The 18,641-nt window shown below is 38.4% G+C and overlaps 2 protein-coding genes across 2 annotated transcripts; both read left to right on the top strand.

Annotated features, from left to right (window-relative positions):
* Positions 1-6,212: 6,212 nt before the first annotated feature.
* Positions 6,213-7,163, top strand: LOC118665487 (olfactory receptor 5L1-like). The gene has a single exon (XM_036326934.1). It carries the CDS (start codon positions 6,213-6,215, stop codon positions 7,161-7,163), a length of 951 nt encoding a protein of 316 aa, XP_036182827.1.
* Positions 7,164-14,408: 7,245 nt separating this feature from the next.
* LOC118665486 (olfactory receptor 5L2-like) lies at positions 14,409-15,359 on the top strand. The gene has a single exon (XM_036326932.1). The coding sequence runs from the start codon at positions 14,409-14,411 to the stop codon at positions 15,357-15,359; it is 951 nt and encodes a 316-aa protein (XP_036182825.1).
* The last annotated feature ends 3,282 nt before the right edge of the window (positions 15,360-18,641 follow it).

Raw genomic sequence — 18,641 nt, 5'->3', positions numbered from 1 at the left:
GACTACTTGAAAGTCACAATCTATTACATATTTTCATGAGCCCTTTTTATAAATGTTAATTTTAATAATTTAATACATATAATTATATTCCTGGTAATATATTTATTTTAAAATGAAATTAATATGCAGTCACTAGAAAAATTTACTTTCTCAGATTCAGAGAAATTTTAAAATGTCTTTAGTATTATTCTAAATGACAACTAAAAAAAATATTGCACTTACACTTACTTGAATCTTGTTTAAACCAATGTAATCAGACTTTTGGCTGAAGCATAGAAGATAGTAAACTAGAAAGAAATTTGCTTCCTATGTTATAATACAAAAAATTAGATATTCTGTAAGCTTAAAAACTTTCTGGAAAGCCCATCAGATAGTTGAGCTCACTGGGTAATCAACTAACAAAAGAATAGAGTTTCCAGTAACAGAATTCATTGCTAGGAGAAGGAAAAGAATCTAGAAAGAGGTCCATATGCAAAGAGAAGACCTACAGCTTAGGATGGATTACATTTTTAGAATCTCTGGCAAACCAACTCCCACCATCAAATAAAATAGCAATAGATGAATTAGAAGTTTGTGGAAAACAGAGGTAATCATATTATTAACAAAACTGAAACCTAGGTTAAAGCAAAAGATAGAAATCATTTTCAGGCAAAATGCTGCTTACTTCATTCTTTATTGACCTTCACATGATATGCATTAAAAAAATATAGACATAGCACAAATGAGCAGGAGAAAATGGTTATGGGGAAACAAAGACATTAGCAGAGTCAGATTTGGAAAATAACTTAAATGTTAGAGATATCAGACATGCTATCTACACTAATAAAAGACAAACATGCAAATTGACCATACCTTCGCTACACCTAAGCCATGTCCACCAGCCAATCAGAGTGACTATATGTAAATTAACCCAAGCAAGATGGTGGCCAGCAGCCACGGAGCTGGAGCAAGCAAGAGGTTTGCTTGCTCCAGTGATGGAGGAAGCCAAGCTTCCCGCCTGCTGCGGCTGGCTCTGAGCTCCACTCAAGGCAACAAAGTTTTAATTATAGAAGATAAATAAACCCTAGATACCTGCTTTTAGCCAGCCGTTGCCATGGTGCTGGAGCAAGCAGGAGGCTTAGGTTGCCCCTGGCGATGGAGGAAGCCAAGCTTTCCACCTGCCCTGGCTGGCTCTGAGCTCCACTCAAGGCTACAAAGTTTCAATTATAGAAGGTAAATAAATCCCAGAATAAAAAAAGAAAAAAGAAAAAAAGGAGAGGCTGGGAGCTTCTGTCGTCGGGGGGCTTGGCCAGCCTTAAAACAGCCCTCAGCCCCTCACCCAGACTGGTCAGGCACCCCAGTGGGGACCCCCACCCTGAAGGGGGTGTGACCAACTGCAAACACCCATCAGCCCCTCACCCAGGCTGGCCAGGCACCCCAGCGGGACCCCCACCCTGATCCAGGACACCCTTCAGGGCAAACCAGCCGGCCCCCACCCATGCACCAGGCCTCTATCCTATATAATAAAAGGGTAATATGCAAACTGATCCTAACAGCAGAACGACTGGGAATGACTGGTCACTATGACACACACTGACCACCAGGGGGCAGATGCTCAATGCAGGAGCTGTCCCCTGGTGGTCAGTGTGCTCCCACAGGGGGAGCTCTGCTCAGCCACAAGCCAGGCTGATGGCTGCCAGCACAGCAGTGGTGGCGGGAGCCTCTCTGCCTCCTCAGCGTTGGTAAGGATGTCCGACTGCAGCTTAGATCTGCTCCCTGCTGGTAAGTGGACATCCCCCAAGGGCTGCCAAGCTGCCAGAGGGATATCTGACTGCCAGAGGGATGTCTGACTGCCAGCTTTGGGCCTGATCCCTCAGGGAGCGGGCCTAAGACAGCAGGTGGACATCCTCCGAGGGGTCCCAGATTACAAGAGGGTATAGGCCGGGCTGAGGGAACCCCCCGAGTGCACAAATTTGTGTGCACCAGGCCTCTAGTGTAATATAATTCTATGGGTACTAGTGGGAAAGTTATCAACATGTATGAATAAATTAAGAATTTCTACTAAGTCATGGAAACTAAATTTGCTAGAAATAATAATGAAAAAAAAACCCCACCAGAGATAAATATGCGCACAGAAGTAGCCTTAACATACTCAAGCAAAGTATTAGTGAACATACAGATAGATCAGTAGAAAATACTCAAAATTACATGTAGAGAAAAAAAGTGCAGAAACAAGGGAAAGTATTTAAGCTGTATGACTATTAAACAGTCTAAATAAGTCTATTTGAAAACTCAGAAGTAAAATAGAATGATATTAGGGCAGAGGAAGTATGTGTAGAGATAATGGCTAAAAAATTTAGTAAAGGACACAAAACCACAGGTTCAAGAATCTCAGATAACACCAGACAGAATGAACACACACACACACACACACACACACACACATCATAGAAGGAAACAAAGTAAAACAGTACCAGTAAATATGGGATGCAAGAACCAGTACATATGGAGAAAGGATTTTCAACGACAGCAGTTTTAACACAATAATTTGCTTATGGAGTGATATCAGTTGCTCTGTAGGATGTTAAGCAGCACACATGGGCTCTACAAACCAGATGCCAGCAGCATCCCTTCTAGTTATGACTATCAAAAATAATCCACAGCCCTGGCTGGGTGGCTCAGTTGGGTGGAGCATCATCCCATACAACCAACAGGTTGCAGGTGTTATCCCCAGCCAGGGCGTCTATGGGAGGCAACTGATCAATGTTTCTCTCTCTCTCTCTCTCTCTCTCTCTCTCTCTCTCTCTCTCTCTTTCTTTCCTTCCTCTGTATCTAAAATGAATAAAAAGATATTCTCAAGTGAGGATTTAAAAATGTACATATTGGTAGTTAAAAAATAGTCACAGGCATGTAAAGTACAACATAGGGAATATAGTCAATAATATTGCAGTAACTATATGGTGCTAGTTGGGTACTGGAAATATTGGAGAGAACACTTTGTAAAGTGTGTGAGCTTACTTCTAATATTGAATTTAAAACGGAGTGGGTATTTAAAACACAGAAAGAGAAAGAAAAGGTAGCCCTCATAGTCAGTTATAGAAACCAATCAAGATCTCTAAAACAAAGGAGCCTAGTGGGGCAAGGTGGCCTGGCTCTTTACCTAGTTGTGTGGATGATGTGTTCATTCTTCTCTGAAATGGATGCTTCCTTAATCAAAGTTTGTCAGGCACTTGAGTATTAAAAAAATAATAGTGCTGATGAAGGAAACTGAGATATACCCTTAGTTAAGTGGCCAGATGAATTGATAATGTATTTACGCTGATCAGTAGTTGATAGAAAGGAAGCATAAACAGAACATGAGTATATTTTCTTTGCTTTTGCTCTCAATTTCAAAAAGCAAGCTAATATTCTTAAACCTCTTATACATCCCTTTATTGATTATCATCATGAGGAAATGAATGAATATTGTATAATATTTAGAAAAGATCCTAACACATAACAAGTGCTTAATAAATGCGAACTGTTATATAGTTTTCTGACCAATAGGGTCATTACTTTTATGGTATTTAAGGAATTCTGGTGTGGCTTTAGTCACTGTGCCCTATAGGAATTTAGGAGATTTTATAATGTCATAAGAAAGGGAGAATTTATAAGAAATATTTGTGTTGTTATGGCAATAATAGGCTGTGACCCACCTATATGACATCAGGATGTAAGACTGTAATGAACCATAATATCTAGAAGGAGGCACTTTGGTTGTAAATAGGTTTTTCCCAAATGGGGATAATTTAAAAAACAAATTTCTTAACGGCATTCCATAGAGATTAATTATTATACATTACACCATACATTGTATTAGTTTAATTTTTACCTATTTTGTTATACCATGTAAATTAATAATTGATTTGCAACTTGAGGGACCCTTCCCCAGGAGCTTAAATTACATATAAGCCTCTAACTGGGTACCACACTTGTCCTAACATCTCCAGCACCAGGGAGGAAATGTCTGTCACTCAGGTGTGTTAGCTACAACTAGGCTCTGGTTACTTGAAAATTAAAATGGACATGTTTTCCCAGAAAACATGATTTTAAAAATATAGCTAACTCATTTGTCTGCTAATTAGAGAATGATTTCACAGACCATATTCCTGTGCACTTACTGTTCAAATGCTTTTGTCTTTTAGTATTGAGAGACAGTTGATGGTGAAATTAGAACCATTTCCTCTGGAACACCAAATGTTGATGTGTATGAAAGAATACAGAGGAAACAAATGGTAGTCTCTCCCCGCCCCCTCCTTTTCCACTTTGTTTCACACCAATTTTTGTCATGGGATCTAAAATTTGTGACCATGGAGGAACTCCCTAATTCTTTTTTTATGTTAATAGAGTAACTTTTATAATTACATTTAATTACCTTTATTGGGGTGACATCTTAATAACATTACATAGCTTTCAAGTGTACATTTCTATGATACACTATCTGTATATTGCATCATGTGCCCACTACCAGAAGTCAGATCTTCCGTCACCATATATTTGACCCTCTTCCCCCTTTACTACCCCAAGTCCCCTTCCCTCTGGTAACCACCATACTTTTGTCACCCTATATTCTGAAGGTTGAATTGATGTGCCTGAGAGTTGGTCATGGAGAGATAATCAGGACATGAGGACTATGGCTATTCATTAAATGAGGTCTTTAAGATTTGTTTTCAGTTTACCATAAAGCAGTTTCTTATTATCAGCCTAGAACATAGGAAGACATTTTTCCAAGTTGATTTTCTTGGTTTAACTCTTAAGTGGGCAAAGAATTCAGGATTTTGTTGGTTGTTTTTTTTTTTTTTCAAGTAATGAGAAAACCATGATTTTCGGAAGGTGATATGCTTTCATTTTAAATTAACTGAAGATATGGATGAAATACCGGGTTATGTTTTCCGTCCAGAATATCTTCGCTCAATTTTCAGGACATATATGTGTATTACATCATGGGTATAAGAATAAAATTATTTAATTTCTTATGCCTTTTCTTTAAGGATAGGTGTGAAAGGTAGATCTAATTTATATAGAATATACAAATGTAACCACTTCCCAACCAAGTACTTCAGAGAACCTGGGAAAATTCTTCACTTAACCTTTTAAAATGTGGGTAAAGGATTAATTAACCTTTTGATTATAGCCTAATTACAGCAATAACATTTAAAATCTCTATCATATGTATTCATACCTCCGCAGGTACATCTTCATTTCCATTTACATGTATACACCCTGTTTTTTATTATGTATCTTTTAAAAATTAACCATCTCCAAAACATAATTTCAAATAGCACAATAGCCTTCTACCCTAAATATGATGCTCCATAGTTTAACAATTGCTCTTTTTGACAATTAAATTTTCTGATTGTTAATATTATAAACAATGCTGAAATGTAGCTTTGGATGTAGGTTTTCACAATTTTGTCAATGTAATTAATATATCTTATTAAAATCTCCCATTAAAGTATAAGATAGTTTTTATTGTTATCAGGGTTAAGTCTTCTAATATATGCAGCCTAATTATATTCCCGAAAAATTTATAGTTAAGTTTCATCTTCCTGAGTCTTTAATAGCATAGGTCATTGCTATTATAATTGATAAAACCACTTTGCTAAATTGATACAAAAATGATAATTTTCAGTGTATATTTTAATTTTCTTTTTTCATAATTCCAAGTTTAAAGGGTTTTTATGGGTCACAAATCTCAAAAAATAGTCACCTCAAAAATAGAATTGTGAAAAACTTTTATTAAAATTTATGTTCATGATAGATTCAAATAAAGAATAGTTTATATTTTATGCAACCACAGTAAGTGTTACCTTGGTGGACAGAATTTATATTTTGTCAGAGAACAGGAGATAATTTCTGTGTGCCTTTGAAGTGTACCATTGAATCTGTTTTGAAACCCATGGAACTACTGAACTTTCATTCATCATCTTACTCTGTTGTGATCAAGAAAGGTTGGAATCATTGAACCATTCTGATTTTGTTTAAGTCAATTTTGATCAGCGGGACCAACTAGACAATTAATATTATTTATTATATGACAATATTGTTTCTGTTATATCTCAGAAATACACTGCTCCATAGACATCACTGTTATATTTTTCTAAAATTATATACATGTTTTTTGTCTCCTTTCTTCTCTTTCTAGAAGCAATACAAAACTTATCATTTGGTTTTTCCATCCTGACATATGGGAAATGGGGGAGGAGAATTGCACTGTTTTGACAGAGTTCATTCTTCTTGGATTAACAGATGTTCCTGAGCTGAGAGTCTTTCTTTTCATAGTGTTCCTTCTCATATATGGAGTCACAGTTTTGGGAAATGTGGGCATGATTGCACTGATTCAGGTCAGCTCTCGACTTCACACTCCTATGTACTTTTTCCTCAGCCACCTGTCCTTTATAGATTATTGCTATTCTACAATCATCGTGCCAAAGATGCTAGCTAATATTGTAAACGAAGACAAAGCCATCTCCTTCCTGGGATGCATGGTGCAGTTTTACTTATTTTGTGCCTATGCAATCAGTGAAGTCTTCCTGCTGGCCGTGATGGCCTATGACCGCTTTGTGGCCATCTGCAACCCACTGCTGTACATGGTCACCATGTCCCGGACTCTCTGTGTGGGGCTGGTGTCTTCCTGCTACCTCGGTGGGACTGTGTGTGCTCTGATCCACTTGTGTTTAGCTCTTGAGATCCCATCCTACAGATCAAATGTGATTAACCATTTCTTTTGTGATCTGCCCCCTCTCTTATCTCTTGCTTGCTCTGATGTCTCTACGAATGAATTGTTGCTATACATTGTGGCCTCATTCAATGAGGTCACCACCATCGTGATCATCCTCACCTCCTACTTGTTTATTCTCATCACCATCCTGAGGATGCACTCTGCACAGGGAAGACGCAAAGCCTTTTCCACCTGTGCCTCCCACCTCACAGCCATCGTTGTTTTCCATGGAACAATCCTATTCACTTATTTCCGCCCCAGTTTGGGCAACAGTGCCGATACTGATGAGGTGGCCACAGTGTTCTACACTGTAGTGATTCCCATGCTGAACCCCCTGATCTATAGTCTAAGAAACAAGGATGTTAAAGAAGCTCTCAGAAAAGCTGTGAGTTCCAAAATATTTTCCTGGAGAATATTTTCTTAGTAGGACCCAGGATTCCATAATGGAGGCTATTGTGGGGTGAATTTGGTGGGCTGCTGTGTTACAGAATGAAGAGAACAGCCAGGGGCAGGTCTTTATGAGTGAGTCATTTTCATTCATTTACATTTGTGTCTCTGCACTTGACCAGTGCAGGGTTGAGCATATTTCAAAATTTTCAGCCTATATGTTTGCTTTTATTCAACCTAAAATGTTTTAAATGGGTAAGGGTATTTAACTGTTAAGATGCCCAAATATAGTTTGCTTTAAAACCCGTCATAAGGTTAATGATGAACTCTTGTGAATCACATTTTCTGATCTGTTATCAAAAGTACTATCATTTCAAAATTGAATTATTCTAATTTTACAATGAAGAATACACCTTTGCCAGTTTATGCATAGAGTGAGATTTCCATATGTGTATATATTCTGTTTGTTGTTCACTGTTTGCTTCCTTTATTATATTTTTGTTGTTGTCATTGCAATTTCTAATGTTTTTGGAACTTCAGGGACTAATATTTAAAAAAATTGAGATACTAGTAATAATTATGTCAGAGAAATCTTAGGGAAATTAGGAGATAGGTCATGTGTAAAAAATTTAGGATTATTCATGGCACTTAATTAATCCTCTGTTTTTGTCTCTGTTGCTCTATCTGTCTCTGCATGTGTATATGTGTAGAAAATGTATACATGCATTTAATAACCATCTTTATGAGGGGCAGCATTTTTGTCTTTGAACTTTTTCATTAGTTTATCTTTTACTTTTTTAAAAATATATTTTATTGATTTCAGAGAGAAAGGGAGAGGGAGAGAGAGATAGAAACATCAATGATGCAAAAAAATCCATTGATTGGCTCTCTCATGCACATCCCCTACTAGAGATTGAACCAGCAACCTGGGCATGTGCCCTTGACCAGAATCGAACCTGGGACTCTTCAGTTCACAGGTCGGTGTTCTATCCACTGAGCAAGACCAGCCAGGGGTATCTTCTACTTCTTATCATCATGCTTATTTTATATTTTGTGGATCAAATGTTTACTGTCATTTATAGGTGAAGTTGTAGCCTCTGTTTATGTTCTTTGTTGTATTTTTACTTGTGATGAAATGACCTTTGCTTAACCTTCCTATATGTTTCTAAACCACATTTCTTCATTTAATCCTGATTTATAAATACCATTGATAATTTATTTGTGCCTTCATTATGTTTATGTCAATTTCTACATTGCACTAAGTGAAATCATATGGTGTTTGTCTTTCTCTGACTGACTCATTTCACTAAGCACAATACCATCTATATCCATTTATGTTGTAACAAATAGAAATATTTCATTCTTTTTTATGCCCAAGTAATATTTTATTATATAAACTAGAGATCCGGTGCACAAATCCATGCACATTGAAAGGAAATTAATTAGAAGAAATATTTTAATATCACTACTGGTACTTTCTCTAGAATAGAAATGTCAACCAAATTCACAATCTACAATGACAGATGGAAACACACACATGCAACTGGCGCCAATGAGAGTTTTATATGTAGTGCGAATGCGTGAGTCAATTTAGCCTTTTATAGATATAGAATAAACTTGATTAATTAGACCTGCTTTCTAATTTAGCTAAACTTTTCCAGCCCAGTGAAGCAACTCAACTTCTCTTTCAGGTAATTTTCAGCAACATAGCAGTAAATATCAATATGAAGCAGATTATTATTGTAGATCACGCAGGGAGAACAAAGGGTAAAATATTTAACTGCAGCAGTGTTTGACTATATTCTGTGCAGTGAGAAAACCTGAAGTCACTTTCAAGGTCCACTATTTCTTACTTCCTTTCAGTTGGGTCAAGTTTCTAAGCTTTCTAAATCTCCATTTTCCAGCTAATGAAAAGAAAATAGGATTCCACCAAGTCTCCTATTTACCTATTCCAGGACTTCTGTGAGGATCAAATGAGATGAGGAATGGGAAAATGCTTTGGTTAAAGTGTGAAATATTTGCATCTGGCTCTAAAGCAAGTCATGTTCCTGGACTGAAGAAACTCCAAAGAGGCTAGTCGCTAGGGAGAGAAAGCTGGGCATTACTACGTGATGTTATTACCTGGTGCCACAGGGACCATTTCCAGGCTGGGCTGGGCTGTGAGCCAAATTTTGTGCCATGGGGTCTTGGCAGCACCAGCTGTGATTTGGTGGGCTGTTGCTCTGGGGTGGTGGTGGGCCTGTATCCCCCTTGGGGGAAGCTGAGTGTTGCTTTGTGGGTGCCAGGTCTGCAGAGCCATTTCTCTGTAAATGGCCAGTGAATGACACAGCAGCTCCTGTATTGAGCGTCTTCCCCCTGGTGGTCAGTGCATGTCATAGCGATTGGTCGGATGGACACTTAGCATATTAGCCTTTTAATATATATATATATATATATATTCTTGTTTTTACTCACTTGTCTATTAATGCTCACTTGGGGGGGGGACATGTATTACTTTCAACAATAAAGATATATCAAATAATAAAAATTACTATAATTTAAAACTCAGAGGTAAAAGAGAAGGTCCCAGCAGAGGAAATATCTGTAGAGATAATAGCTAAAATTTTTCTGAAATTAACTAAAGACACCAAACCCAGATTCAAGAAGCTCAGATAACACAAAGCAGAAAGAAATCAAACACACATATACACACACACAGAAGAAAGGAAAGTAAAAGAAAATTGAATAGAAAACCATTATACAGTTGAACAATGTGCAATTAAGGGTGCCTACACCCATGCAGTGAAAAATTTGCATATCACTTTTGACTCCCCCAAAACTTAACTATCCTCAGTATCTGCTGGTTCCAGGTCCCCTGTGGATACCACAATCTGGAGAGGCTCATATTCTCTGCATAAAATGGCACAGATCAATGCATATGGTTGTCTGTCTGCGTCCATAGACCTCCATGTTTTATTGGGGAAAAAATCTGTGCGTAAGTGAACCTGCACTGTTGAAGTCCATGGTGTTCAAGGTCAAATGTATAATGAGCAGGTCTGTGGGTCTGTTCAACCTCAGCGCCATTGATCTTTTGTACTGGATAGTTTCAGTTGTGAGATACTATCCTGTGCATTGCCGGCTGTTTAACAAAAGAATAGTACTTAACACAAAAATTACAAAAAATGGTGTTTTTCTTGGTGTAAGGTACATGTATATAGCAATGTAAAACCATAGAAAATTAAAAACTAATCAGATTAATGTTTAATTTATTTTTGACAAAGCTACCAAGGCTATTTTTTTCAATAAACGATGAAGAATAACTGACTATTCCTATGTAAAAAGATGAACTGAAATCTATACTTCATGCCATTTGCAAACACTAAAAATGCATCATAGACATAAATTTGAGTGCCAAAGGCACAAGTTATTTATATCTGGTGGGAGGTTTATATCCATAATATATAAAGAACACTTACAACTAGAGCATAGAAAGTCAAACAGGCAAAATATTTGCATAGACATTTCACCAAAGAAGAATGGGTTTAAGGTTCCTTGATTGCAGAAAACCCAGAAAATTTGAAGACATCCTTCAAACCAACAACGTCCCCAGTTATTTCTATATTGACCCACACATATATGCCCATGGGGATAATACATAAAATATGGACTGGTAAGAGGTGTTTTTTTTTTTTTTTTTTTTAAATTGTGAAAGATTATGTGGGAACGGAGAACCAGAATGTTCCCTCAGCCTAGGATGTTGTCTCTGACATGTCAAGTTTAGGAAGCTATTGTATGGTATTTTAGAATATAAAATTGGTTTACTTGAAATTACCTTTTGACTATATACATTCCTTGAGAAGTTTATGTGTACACTCAGTATACACAGAGACCAGTAGTGGCCTACATTGACAGTAGACAGTGAGAAGAAGCGCACACCCAGAATAGATCACTGAAGGGTCCCAGCTCATGGCTCCAGCGTTGGACATGCATTAAGGAAATGCCAGCCTCAGCCCAGAGTTGCATGGGGCCTTTTCCTGAGATGTATTTAGAGATTATCCAGTTTACAAGTCAGTGCTTGTGCCTCCATCATCTCCTTTGTAAGAGAGACCTAGAAACAGGATTGTTCTCTTGATTGGTTATCATGATCATGCAATGAGTCAATGTTATATAATATTTAGAATAGGTTCTAACATATAACAAGTGCTCAAGAAGTGCAAACTTGGTCTTCTGACCAGTAGGTTATCTTCTTCCTAGCATTTTAAAGGGATTCTGGTGTGGCTTCAGTTACTGTACTTTGTTGGAAATTGGGGGATTTTGTAATAGTATAAAAATGGGAATTAATGAGAAACATTCCTGTGATTTCATTATGACAATGTGATCTGTCACCCACACATATGACATTGGTATGGAATGTCATACAATACTAGGAAATCTGGAAGGAGACACGTTTGATTTTAAACAACTGTTTCATAAAGTAGGACATTTAAAATGTTCTGTATAATATTCCATAGAGATTAATTATGTGTCTTATACCACATGAAGTATTAGTTGAATTTTAATTTATTTTTATAGCATTAAAGGTTAGTAATTGATTGGGAACTTAAGGGGCCCATTCCCCAGGGGTAGCAGTATAAATTGCTGTGTTCAACATTTATTCTAACATCTCCAGCACCACAGAGGTACTGTGTCACTCAGGTTTTTTAGCCAGATCTAGGCTCTGGTTACTTGAAAATGGAAATGAATATACTTCTCCAGCAAACAATTATGTAAGGTAAGTTTAACTCATCTGTCTTCTATTTAGAGAATGATTTCATAGACATATACCTGTGCACTTACTTGCCAGAGACTAATTCCAGCATGACAGCAGGGCTGCATCTGGGAATGGCTTGAAGGCATTTCCCCAAACCTGAATAGGAAACTGATTGCTTGCTGCCAGACAGCTAAAAGGCATCTTAATCTACATGTTATTGCCTCCTACTGGCCAAATACCTGAACAGCCATAGGTTAATTCCCCTGTTCTGACAATGTTTCTGTATTACCCTTTGAAGTGTATATCTCTGCCTTGCCTCAGGACAAATTGTGTTAATAAAAAGCATGGGGTTCTGGGGGCAGAGAGAACCTAAGACTTTAGAGTTAATATCTTAGAACTTAGCTCCTTTAGCTAAGCTCCTCTGACTCCCAAAATGCCTTTCAAAATTATATCTCGTCTCCGGACTCTTTATTAGTCTCTGGATTCCTATTTAACATCTACGCACGGCCCCTTCTCCAGATTCCTGAACCATTCTTGATGCTGGGACAAGAACCCCGGCATTTACTGATTCAAATGCTTTTCTCTTTTAGTATTGAGAGATCATTGATGGTGAAATTAGAACAATTTCCTTTGGAACACCAAACGTTGATGTATGTGAAAGAATACAGAGAACACAAATGGTGTTCTCTCTCTCTCTCTCTCTCTGTCCCTCTCCCTCTCTCATTCTCTTTTTTACTTTCTTCACCCTAGTTTCTCTCATGGAATTGAGAGATCCCTAATTGTCACCCTAAATATGAGGGTTGAATTTATGTGTCCCTGCGTTGGTCATGGGGAATCAGGACATGTAGACTATCTCTGCTCAGTAAATGAGGTGAATTCTTTTATTTTTTTTGTTTGTTTGTTTTTTACTTTACCATGAACTAGTTTCTTATTATCAGCCTAGAACATTAGGAAGAAGAATTTCCAAGTTGATTTTCCCATTTTTAACTCTGAAGTGGGCTAATAATTCAGATTCATTTTTGGTGGAATGGGTGGGTCAAGTAATGAGAAAACCATGACTTCAGCAAGATTTTTGTTTGCACTTCCTTAAAATTAGTTCAAGATATGGAGAAAATACCAGGATATGTTCTCAGTCCAGAATCTCTTTTTCATTATATTTATGTGTATGAAGTCATGGGTATACTCCTCTAGGAAAGAGGACAGAGAATAAAATTTCTCATCTTTCATATGACTTATTGCTAAAGGACCGATCTGAATGTAAATCAGACCCATAGAACATACATTGTAATTACTTCCCCCAACCAACTTCTAGAGATAATTTAGGAGAGTTTTCACTTACCTCTTTCTCAATGTGGGTAAAGGATTTATCTTTTATGGTTGTAGCCAAATTAAAGTGATAACATGTTATATCTACCATATGTATTCATATCTCAAAGTATACATTACATTTAAATTTACATATACACATCAAGTATACTAGATTTAAAAAAAATAACCATCTCCACAAGATCATTTTAAATAACACAACTTTCTGCCTTAGATATGATATAGCATAGTTTAACAATTGCACTATTTTGACAATATTTTTTCCCATTCTCAAAGTAATAAACAATGCCTCAATAAAACTTTGGATATAGTTTTTCACAATTTTTACATGTGATTAAACATTTCTTATAACAGCTTACTAAGAATGGAATCTCTCATAAATATATCATGTCAGGGTTATATGCTACCTAATTGCTTTCCAGAAAAATTTATACAAGTGTTATATCTTTCTGAGTCATTATTGGTATTAATCATTACAGTTGTATTCAATTGAGTCACTTTGTTAAACTGACAAGTAAAAATCATGATGAATTTCAGTATATATTTTAAATCTCTTTTTTTTTTCATTCTCCTTAATTTCAAATTTCAAGGGTGCTTATGCGTCACTAATCTCAAAGAGATTTGTCACATTTTTCCAACAAGGAATCCACACAGAACCTCACCTTCTGAAACCTTATGCTACTGATAGGCTCACCTTAAAAATTAGTGTATATATTATGTAGGGTCACAATAGCTGCAATCTTACTTAAAAAGAACTTATTATATTATTCAGGGAACAGGAGTTGGTCTCACATGGCTTCAGAGTCTATCATTGAATCTATGTCTAAGTCCATCAAACACATAAGTAAATTCATCACCTCAATTTCTTGTGGTAGATAACTGTTGGGAATCATACAGGTTTTTACTGATACTTTAGATTTGATCAGGCAGATCTCCTGTCACACTGAAAATATAGAATTATCTGCCAATTATATTTCAAGTAATGCTATGTCTGATATCAATGTGATACTTTTATTCACTGCGTTTGACATCAATGTGATATTTTTCTTAAGCTAATATATCAGTGAGGTGAAGGATTGGGGAAGGGGCTGGAGAAGGGTGGAGGGAGTTAATAGAAGAAAAAAAAGAAGACATCATTAATATTTTCAACAATAAAGATAATTTAAAAACAAACAAAAACAATAAAAAACTTATCATTTGGTTTTCTAAACCTGACAGATGGTGGAAATGGGGGAGGAGAACTGCACCACTGTGACAGAGTTCATTCTTCTTGGATTATCTGATGTCCCTGAGCTGAGAGTCTTTCTCTCCCTGCTGTTCCTTCTGATCTATGGAGTCACGGTTTTGGCCAACCTGGGCATGATTGCACTGATTCAGGTCAGCTCTCGCCTTCACACTCCCATGTACTTTTTCCTGAGTCACTTGTCCTTTGTGGACTTCTGCTACTCCACGATCATCGTGCCAAAGATGCTGTTCAACATGCTAACCAAGGATAAAACCATCTCCTTCCTGGGATGCCTGGTGCAGTTTTATTTGTTTTGTGCCTATGGAATCACTGAGTTCTTCTTGCTGGCCGTGATGGCCTATGACCGCTTTGTGGCCATCTGTAACCCACTGCTGTACATGGTTACCATGTCCCAGAATCTCTGTGTGGGGCTGGTGTCTTGCTGTTACCTCATTGGGACTGTGTGTTCTCTGATTCACTTGTGTTTAGCTCTTGAGATCCCATCCTTTAAATCAAATGAGATTGACCACTTCTTTTGTGACCTACCCCCAATCTTTAACCTTGCCTGCTATGATGTCTCTATAAATGAACTCACGGTGTTCATTGTGGTCACTTCCATTGAGATCGTCACCATCATGATCATCCTCACCTCCTACTTGTTTATTCTCATCACCATCCTGAGGATGCACTCTGCACAGGGAAGACACAAAGCCTTTTCCACCTGTGCCTCCCACCTCACAGCCATCAGTGTCTTCCAGGGAACAATCCTTTTCACTTATTGCTGGCCTAGTTCTGGCAACAGTGTGGATACTGACAAGGTGACCACAGTGTTCTACACTGTAGTGATTCCCATGCTGAACCCCCTGATCTATAGTGTGAGGAACAAGGATGTGAAAGAAGCTCTCAGAAAAGTGGTGAGCTCTAAAATATTTTCCTGGAGAATATTTTCTTAGTAGGACCTGGAAGCTGGTGTAGGGTGACTTGGTTGGCTGCTGTGTTATAGAGTAGGGAGAACAGCCAGGGGGCAGGTCTTTATGGGTGAATCTTTCACATTCCATTTTCTTTGTCTCTGCAATTGACCCGGGGCTTTTTGAACACATTTCAAAATTTGCAGCTTTGCTCTTTGCTTTTATTCAATCTAAAAAAAGATGGATCTCTTACCCTTTGAGCTAGCCTGGAGGGACCTGGAGAGTATTGTGCTGGAACAGACTGTGTAATCTCAGAGGGAAGGTGGGGGAGGGTGGACAGGAAGAGATCAGCCAAAGAAATTGTATGCATATATAAATAACCCAGGGAAACACAAAATAGGGTGGTGAAGACCTGAGGAGGTGGTGGTGGTGGGGGGCGGAACTGGCTAGAAGAGATCAAGGGGGAAAATGGGGACATATGTAAAAAAAAAAAATAAAGGTTTTTTTTTTTTTAAATATATTTTATTGATTTTTTACAGAGAGGAAGGGAGAGAGATAGAGAGCCAAAAACATCGATGAGAAACATCGATCAGCTGCCTCCTGCACATCTCCCACTGGGGATGTGCCCGCAACCCAGGTACATGCCGTTGGCCGGAATCGAACCTGGGACCTCTCAGTCCACAGACCGACGCTCTATCCACTGAGCCAAACCGGTTTTGGCAACAATAAAGGTTTTAAAAAAATAAAATGTTTTGGGTATTGGACTGTTAAGACCCACACATTTTGTTTGCTGTAAAACCTTCATACGATTAATGGAAAACTCTTGAGAAACAGAGTTGATGACCTATTATGGAAAGTATGATTCATTTCAAAATGGAATTCCTCTTATTTTACAATGAAGAATCACCTTTGCCAGTTTATGCACAAAGTGAGATTTGCATAGGTGTGCATATTCTGTTTGCTGTTCACTGCTTTCTTCCTTTATTATATTTTTGTTGTCATTGCAGTGTGTAATGTGTTTGGAACTTCAGAGACTAATATTTAAAAAATAGAAACACTAATAATAATTATTTCTCAGAAATGTTGGGGAAATTAAGTTACATGTCATGTCTAAAGCACTTAGAACAATTTATGGCACTTAATTAGTTCCCCGTATCTGTCTCTATTGCTCTATCTGTCTCAGTGTGCAAGTGTGTGTATATATGTATATAAAATGTATACATGCATTTAATAACCATGGTCATGAGGGCTAGCATTTCTGACCGTGGCCTTTTTAATCACTTTATTTTTTACTTACCATCATGCTTGTTTTACCATTTGTGTATCAAACACTTACTCTAACTTATAGGTGGATATCAGCCTTTGTTTATGTTCTTTATTTATGCTGTTGATGAAATAAATGACCTTTGTTTATCCTTTTTTATGGGTCTAAACCAGCCGTGGGCAAACTACGGCCCGCAGGCCGGATCCGGCCCGTTTGAAATGAATAAAACTAAAAAAAAAAATGACCGTACCCTTTTATGTAATGATGTTTACTTTGAATTTATATTAGTTCACACAAACACTCCACCCATGCTTTTGTTCCAGCCCTCCGGTCCAGTTTAAGAACCCATTGTGGCCGAAACCGGTTTGGCTCGGCGGATAGAGCATCGGCCTGCGGACTGAAAGGTCCCAGGTTCGATTCCGGTCAAGGGCATGTACCTGGGTTGCGGGCACATCCCCAGTAGGAGATGTGCAGGAGGCAGCTGATCGATGTTTCTCTCTCATCGATGTTTCTAACTCTCTATCTCTCTCCCTTCCTCTCTGTAAAAAATCAATAAAATATATTTAAAAAAAAAAAAAAAACCCATTGTGGCCCTCAAGTCAAAAAGTTTTCCCACCCCTGGTCTAAACTATATTTCTTCATTCAATCCTGATTTATATGCATCGTTGATAACTTATTTATCCTTTCATTATGTTTATGTCCATTTCTACACTATATTTACTTATTTAATGAAGTATCTCTCCTTATCTATATAATAAAAGGCTAATATGCAAATTGTCCCCTTGAAGTTCCACTGGGAGACCAGGAGTTCAACTGCTCACTATGATGTGTGCTGACTACCAGGGGGCAGTACAGAACATGGTGGGCGACCAGTAGCGGAGAGGGGCTGAGGGAGTGAGGGAAGGAGGAGGCAGGGAGGCAGGGAACCTGATTGTCCCTGATCGCAAGCCAGGCCTAGGGATCCTACCCGTGCACAAGTTTCGTGCACTGGGCCTCTAGTATCTATAATAATGTTAGAAAGCACTAAGCTTAAGTTTACAAAAATCAAAGTTTGTGACTTGCCACGGAATTTTAAAATTTGACTAATAATTTAAACTTTTTCATTCCTCAGTTTTAATCATTGAACAATAGTGATAATCTCTCAACATTATGTTGATATTATTGTTTTTAAATATATTTTTGTTGATATCACAGAGGAAGGGAAAAGGAGAAAGAGAGAAACATCAATGATGAGAGAGATCTAGACCGCCCTCCTGCATGCCCCCACTGCATGCCCCACTCTGAGGATCTAGCCAAATGCCCACCAGTAGATGAGTGGTTAAAAAAAGCTGTGGTAGAGAGAACCAAGATAGTGGCATAGGTAAACACCTATTCTTGCTGCCTGTCACAACTACATCAAAATAACAACTAAAAGGCAGAACAACTACCACCCAGAACCACAGGAAAGCTGGTTGAGTGGAAGTTCCACAACTAGAGAGGTGAAGAAGGCACATTGAGACTGGTAAGAGGTGCGGAAAGTGCTGGCAAGTGCTGGCTTAATCAGGAGGGAGATACAAGCTCCCACTTACTCTTAACTCCAGTTCCAGGCGAGACTCTGGGGGACCCAGATATACACGGGGAGAAACTGGACTGTCTGGCATCAGGAGAGGAACGCGAGGGCGGCTTTCTCCCAGAGGTTCTCACAGTGATCATTGTTCCTGCACGGGGGTGGAGGACGGGGGGACGGGTGGGACGTGGAGATCTGGGGACTTCTCCAGTGCAGGGCTGACTGGCAGCCATTGCTGTTTGCTCTGCCCTGGTGATTCCCAGAGACCCCACCCCACCCAATGTACAACCCCACCCAAGCTGTGTGCATCAGCTTTTGCATATGAATGGCCTGTCCTCTCTCTGCCTAAAACCTGGCAAACTGCAGCTGGGTCAGAGAGCCCCAGAGCATCCAAAAGAAGGCCCAAGGCCAGCAGCAGCAGCCTGCCTTGATTCACAGCTTGGCCTCGTCTGGGCACTTCCAAACCCCATACAAAGAGGAGGAATCTGCCAATGTCTCTGTAGCTCCTGCTGGGTGG

The sequence above is a fragment of the Myotis myotis genome, unplaced genomic scaffold, assembly GCF_014108235.1.
Source record: "Myotis myotis isolate mMyoMyo1 unplaced genomic scaffold, mMyoMyo1.p scaffold_m19_p_10, whole genome shotgun sequence".
NCBI classification, from domain to species: domain Eukaryota; kingdom Metazoa; phylum Chordata; class Mammalia; order Chiroptera; family Vespertilionidae; genus Myotis; species Myotis myotis.
The sequence above is the reverse complement of the archived record's forward strand: the minus strand, read 5'-3'. Positions and strand labels throughout refer to the sequence as shown.